The sequence below is a fragment of the Patagioenas fasciata genome, chromosome 3, assembly GCF_037038585.1.
Source record: "Patagioenas fasciata isolate bPatFas1 chromosome 3, bPatFas1.hap1, whole genome shotgun sequence".
Taxonomy (NCBI): domain Eukaryota; kingdom Metazoa; phylum Chordata; class Aves; order Columbiformes; family Columbidae; genus Patagioenas; species Patagioenas fasciata.
The window spans coordinates 83,301,130-83,307,909 of NC_092522.1; the positions used below are offsets into that span (position 1 = coordinate 83,301,130).

The window sequence follows — 6,780 nt, forward strand, 5'->3', positions numbered from 1 at the left end:
TCGCCTACCTCTGGCCGCTTCCCTCCCGCCCCCCGTCACCCAGCCGGGGCTGTCGCCTCCCCGGGTGGGTCACCCGTTCTCTTCCCACACCGGAGTAAGCCCGAACCGACGGCACCGGGAAAAAAGAGCCATCAAACCCCCGGCAGCGCGGCTTGGGGGGCAAGTCAGGGGTCTGGAGCCGCCCCGTCGGGCTGGGGCAGGCAGAGGAGAGAGGAGGGTTTCTCCAGCTGAGCAGCTGGAAGAGTTGCGGGGGGGGCGGCCCCAGGCTGGGGATCGGGGCGGAGGCCGGGAAGGTGCAGGCAGCTGGGCCCATCCCGCCGAACGCCCGCGGCGCGGTGCGGCCCGGAACCCCGCCTGGGGGACCAGGCACTGGAGACGGGGTCATGGGTGGGGAACCCTGAGCTCCCGCCAGCAAAACCCGAGGGACAGAAAGAGACGACGGGGCGGAGACGGGGGCGACCGGAACCTCTACCCCGTCGGGGCTCTCGCAAGTTTCCCAGCCCGAGAGCAGCCCTGACAGGAGGTCCCCGGGGCACACGGCACCGACCACTGCCTCTCACCCGCGGAGCCGGGGACACAGAGCGAAGCAATCATCACTCAAGGGTTTCGGGATGGACAATCTCCTCCCGCCTTCCAGTTTCGGCCTCCATCAGAATGAGCGAGCCAAGGAAACAAGGCCTTTTTTTGTTGACATCTGATCTACGACAGAAAGTCCTTGCTGGGAATGAGGATGGGAGAGCCCAGGGAGCTGCCCCACACCCTGACATCCACCTGCAGAAGGTGCATCCTACGGCTACTCCATTTACCCCTCTTCTTTTTCTTAAAAGAGAGATACAAGGAAACAGGGGAAATGACCTCCCAACCGGCAGCCTTCCAGCAATTAGCCGGGAAGGACGAGAAAAACCGCTCCCGTCCGGGCAGCCTCTCGCTAGGCAAAGGGCCGCGAATGTGAAGCCCTGGGGCCACCACAGCTACCGGCCGAACCTGGAGCACTGGCTCTCGGCGGCCATCCCTGCGACGCCTGCCTGCCCCGCCGAGCAAGGTATCGTCTCTCCAAGTCACCTCCTGCCCACCCAACACGATAGCGCTCGCCGACAGCAGAGCCCTGTCGTCAAAAGCCCAATATTCCCTCGGAGCCCAGCCGAGTGTCCTGCAGAGGGCAGAGGCTGCCCGCTTTCGGCAGCCGGCTCCGCAGGCTATTGACCAAGGACTTTTAAATCCATACCCGGCTTCAACATTTTACCCGTCAGCACGTCTGCGGTCACAAAACACTTCTTCTTTCTGTCACTTCTCTTCGAAACTATTGATAAGATCATTTAGCTGAATCTGTTCGGGATGAGTGTAATATTGACTAGGAGTTAGAAAAGATGATTAAATCTAATAAGCCTAGAAACTATGGTGAAGGAGAGGGGGTAGAAGAGCAGGATATTATTGCACTTAGGAAACCCAGCCGGCCAAAAAGTACTTGAACACACCGCCTCGTGAGCGAGCACTGTCGTCCACCAGCCCCGCTGGTCCCCAGCCGGGACCCCTGCGGGTATAACAGACCGGGTCGCTACACACACGCAGCCGCAGACACCCAACGTGAAAACCTCGACCCTGTCCGCTCGGTGCCGCCGCCGCGGGGCCCGGGACCCGGCCCGACCGGGGGTGCGCAGCCCTGCGGACCCCAGCCGGGACCACACCCCCGCCAGCAGCCGGATCCTTCCTCTCTCTTTTAAGCAGAACTCCTTGTAATTAAGCCCCGCCTTTTTCGCTTTGCTTTTTTCCCCCTTTTTTTTTTTCTTTTTTTTTTTCTTTTTTTCTTTTTTTTTTTTTTTTTTTTTAGGAGTCAGACCTTAAATTATCAAAAGGGAAGGAGGAGAGTTTCTTTTCTCCCATGTCTTTCACCAGAACATGCCACCAGCTTGAGAAGCAGATCTCCCCACCAGCATCAAAGGCAGGACACCCCTACTCGCACAGAAATCAATGCTTCAAAACTCAGGGCTGTGGTTCATCTGCGGAGAGACACAATGAACACAGCTCCTGGGGCTCTCCTTCAAGACCCTGGAAGTTAGGAACGTGGAACCTCTCGATATAGGCATCAAATTTATTCCAAAATTTCCATTAAATATAAAGGAATGGCCGTGCTTTTATACAGAACTCAACTCAGTATAAGTACTGGGGTGTTCTCCCTCCAAATCTTAAGAACTACGCAAATCTGTGCTGTCTTTAAAAATAAAATAAAGATATTTCAATAATTAGAACAAACTATGAAGGTATTGTGCATTTCTGTTTTATGTAGATAATAAAATATTACTTTAACATAAATATATAAGGATCTCTGCGTTTTTATTTTTCCCCACAAGCACATCCAAATGTACCAAAACGAAGTATTTTTAAAGAGACTGAACAAAAAAAAAATTACATCCCATATAGATTTTGTTCACCTATTCATTTAAAGCTACAGAAAAACAGTTTCCAGAACCTGTTTGCTTTAAAAGAAATAAATATACATTGAGGCAGGCCACTTAAAAATGATATGAAAATATTTCCCTGGGTAGCATTTAAAAAAAATAAAGAAAAGAAAAATAGACAAAGAAAACATTGAAACTATTTCTGCATTTCAAATGACAAATATTAAACATATATACATAGTGGTAAGGTTTGTGTGGTAACTTTTTTTTTTTAGTAAACCTATTTGGAGTTTGAGGTTTTTCTCAAACATCCTTTCGACTCCGTTTTCTGACCTTACGCACATATTAATAAGTGTCTGAAAGTTCATTTCCTCCCTTTACCACTGGATCTGCCCTGATCTGATTCACTTTGCTAGGCGCTAGTCCTCAACACTTTAAATAACAAGCAGCTCAATACATACCAAAAAAAAAGAAAAAAAAAGAAAAAAAAAAAAGAAAAAGAGAGAAAAAAAAGGAAAAAAGAGAAAGAGAAAAGCTTGGTGCCCGTATCTTTGTAACAGTTGTTGGAAAACTAGGAAAAAGGCTAACGCATGTGCCTCTAAGAAACCATCATCTGTCTTACCAAGAAGAAAGAAAAAGAAAGGGAGAAAGAAAGAAAAATAAAGGGAGAAGGAAAGAAAGAAAGAAGGAAGGAAAGAAAACCCAATGTCACAGGCGCTTTAAAAGACAATGAGAAACATACTCTAAAGCCTTAGCTACTGGATGCAATATTTATAGGAGAGTTCTGCGAGAGAATGCTTCACTGTTTTTTTCTCCAGTCCAACACTCAACTAAGTAAACTTTTATATTATAAAAATGCTTTGTCTCTATAGCACCCGTTTGTGCTGACTAAATGATCCCTTTATGAATTTATAGCTACCATAGTTTAAATTTCCTCTAATGTATATGCATAGCTGTGTGTGTGCATAAGTACACAAACACACGCACGCAGACACACGCACATACATGCGCTGCTCCAAGGTCCCGCTCGTCCGCTTCCCTTCAGAGCTTTTTGTTTTGCCTTTTTTTTTAACTTTTTTTCTGTCCCCGTGGGTTTTTCTCTTTTTTTTTTTGTTTTTTTTTTTGTTTTTTTCAAAGTTAACCATTTTCGATCGAGATAATGTCACGAAATGCACTTTAAAACTATTAACGAAAGGGGGAAAAAAAGACGGATTGAAAAATGGCATATTTTTTTCCCGCTTCATTTCATTCCCCAGTGAAAGACACAAGGCTGCCCAAGTTAAAACTGGTCCTTTCCTTCAATAAATTATACCACAGTCTGACCAAAGGACGTGGGGTGGGGGGCCAGATACGAATAGGAAAAAAAAAAAAAAAAGGAGCGAAAAACAAAAGCGAAAAAGAAACGCACAATGTCTCTGCGGAGAGGAGGGTGCAGCGTATGTTTACACGCAGGTGTAAGCACCCGGACACCCCCCACTCGGGCCCAGCAGCTCCTCAGGCTCTCCCTGGCTCTGCCTCACTGCGAAACTGCTCAATAAAAGAAAGTTTGGAGGCCGACATCGGCCCAGGCAGTGGGACCGGGGATGCCAAAAAGCACGGGGAGCCTCCGGCGGAGGAGGGGAAGGGAAGTGGGCTGGGAGGGGTGGGGGTGAAGCTAAATAATCCCCTTTCCCTCTTAAGGAAGTGCCAGTTTCTCCGGCAAAACTCTGGAAACGTGTTGTTTCGTCTCTGTCTTTCCCACAACGGGCCTTGCTCGTCCGCACGGACACAACCTTGGAAGGGCTACAAATATTTTTTTCCTCCCCCTTTGGCTGCGCCTCGGCCCCCGGCCACACTGCCTGAAAATGAAGTTTACTTTGTCGATTTGCATTATTCTCCCTTCTCAAAACTCCATTCTTGCCGTTGAAGGCGTATATTAAGCAATTAAGAGAGTCACGTCTCTGGAGAATGGAAGCTGGCGGTGCATATATATGTGTATATAGAGAGATTATATATGTGTATATATGTACGTCTATGCACGCATGCATATGTATACATACATACAGATATATGCATTCTTTTTGCTACGGTAAAAGGAGAAAATAAGCGTTACACATATTTAAGAAGACTTGTTTATAACAAAAGTTCACATATACACATAAAGCAAATGCTAAACCACAGTAACATATTATAGACCGGTCACTGCTTGACTAACGCTCACCGTGGAAAATGCAAGTCGTTTGCAAAATTAAGGTCGGAAAGGGGGGGGAGGGGGAAAGAAAAAAATAATTGTTTATGTAAACTTCAATTTTCTTGCAGTGCAAATTGGTACGGTTAAATACTGTCTACATCAAAAGGGAGAGCTTTTCCTTTCTCTCTTTTTTTTTTTTTTTGCTTTTTTTTTTCATATATTCCTACAGGGGATCCACAGAAAATAAACACAGCAGCATGTGCCAACACCGAGCGACATTCCACAATGCAATCTTCCCTTTTTGTGGCAGAAGGGGGATGCGGAGGGGGACCCGAGGTGGCTATGCCCTCCTCTTCCCTTCCCGCCCCCTCCCCGGCCGGGCAGCGCTGTATTTTTTTCGCCAGAGATCCAAGGAGTTTTGTGCGAACTGCTTCGCCCTGCGCCTGCCCTGCCGGTGCCGCTGCCTGCCTGCCTGTGCGCGGTACTCACTCCACTCCGGTGCACGGGCACTCGCCTGGAAAGGTCAAAATACAGCATCGCACCTGCTACCGTCTAAGGGACAGTCCGGTGCAGGTGCTTTGTCTCTCTGTCTGTCTGCTGTGATTCGCGCTCGCCCTCTCGCTCGCTCATTATTTTGTTTTGTTTTCTTTTTTTCTTTTTCGCGTTTTTTTTTGTCCTTTTTTTTTTTTGTTAGGAGAAAATAATTAAAAAAAAAAAAAAAAGAAAAACAAGTAAGAATTAAAAGGAGGACAATCAAAAGTTGGGGGAAAGAGCATAAGAGGAGGAGGAGGGGCCGGGCGCCCCCGCCGCGAGTTCACTGCACGGGGGTCTGCACCCCGTGGTGCGGCGGCGTGTCCCTGCTGGGCCCGTACACGTCCTCGGCGCCCGGCAGCGTCCCTCCCGGGGGAGTCATGCGCTTCTCTTTCTGTCTCCTGTTACAAAACCACACTCTCACCACCTCCTTCTCCAGCTGTAGGCTGTCCGCGAGCGAGGTGATCTCCTGGGCGGAGGGCTTGGGGCACTTGAGGAAGTGGCTCTCCAGCGCGCCCTTGACGCTCACCTCGATGGAGGTGCGCTTTTTCCGCTTGCGGCCCTGCGCCGCGATCTTGTCTATGCTGGTGGGGCTGCCCGAGGAGGAGTCCGCCTCCTCCAACCACTTGTTCAACAAAGGCTTCAGCTTGCACATGTTCTTGAAGCTGAGCTGCAGGGCCTCGAAGCGGCAGATGGTGGTCTGCGAGAAGACGTTGCCGTAGAGGGTGCCCAGCGCCAGCCCCACGTCCGCTTGGGTAAATCCCAGTTTGATGCGGCGCTGCTTGAACTGCTTGGCGAACTGCTCCAGGTCGTCCGAGGTCGGCGTGTCCTCGTCCGAGTGCGGGTCGTGGTGCGGCGGCGGCCCGGGGGGCGCGGCGGCGGAGGTGGGTGCCGGTCCGGCCGCCCCGGGGTGGGGGCCGTGAGGCGGCGGTGGGTGCTCGGCGCCGTGGTGCGGCGGTCCGGGGGGCCCCGGCGGCGGCTCTTCGTGGGCGTCGCGCAGGCCGTGGTGGTGCAGCGCCGGCTGCGCGGCGCCCAGCATGCCGTTGACGGTGAAGCCGGGCGGCTGGGAGTAGAGCAGCCCCGCCTGCGCGCCGTTGGCCGCGGCCATGCCGGGCGGCAGGTGCGCCGCGCCGCCCGCCCGCCACGCCGCTGCCGCCGCCGCTGCCGCCGCCGCCGCGTGGTGCCCGCCGCCGCCGCCGTGGTGCACTAGGTGCGGAGCCCGCCCCGGCGGCGGGTGCTGCGGCGGCGGCGGTAGCTCGTCGCCGCGCCCGCCCGCCTGCACCACCGCCGGCTTGATGTCGGGCTGGCCCAGCGCGCCCGCTGACCAGGGCGCCTCGCCGCCGCCGCCGCCGCCGCCGCCCCCGCCACCGCCGCCGCCGCCGCCGCCGCCGGGGCCGCCGTGGGACAGCGCCGCGATCCACTGGTGAGCGTGGCTCAGCGGGTGCCCGTTGCTCTGCAGCGCGTAGTCCGCCTGCACCAGGGCGCCGGCGTCGCGGTAGCCGCCGCCGGGCTGCATGCCGCCGGGCGGCTCGGCGTGCACCATGGGGGAGCCGGAGGCGAGCAGGCTGTAGTGGTTGGAGGCTGCGGTCGCCATGACTCGCCGAGCCGCACTGATCGCGCCGGTTAAAGGCGCCGCGCATTTGACAGCTACTTTTTCGCCTCGGGCGCCGCGCGGCGCCCGCG

The 6,780-nt window shown here is 53.1% G+C and overlaps 1 protein-coding gene across 1 annotated transcript; it reads right to left on the minus strand.

Annotated features, from left to right (window-relative positions):
- Window positions 1-2,069: 2,069 nt before the first annotated feature.
- POU3F2 (POU class 3 homeobox 2) lies at window positions 2,070-6,780 on the minus strand. The gene has a single exon (XM_065835035.2). It carries the CDS (start codon window positions 6,689-6,691, stop codon window positions 5,381-5,383), a length of 1,311 nt encoding a protein of 436 aa, XP_065691107.1. The 5' UTR covers window positions 6,692-6,780; the 3' UTR covers window positions 2,070-5,380.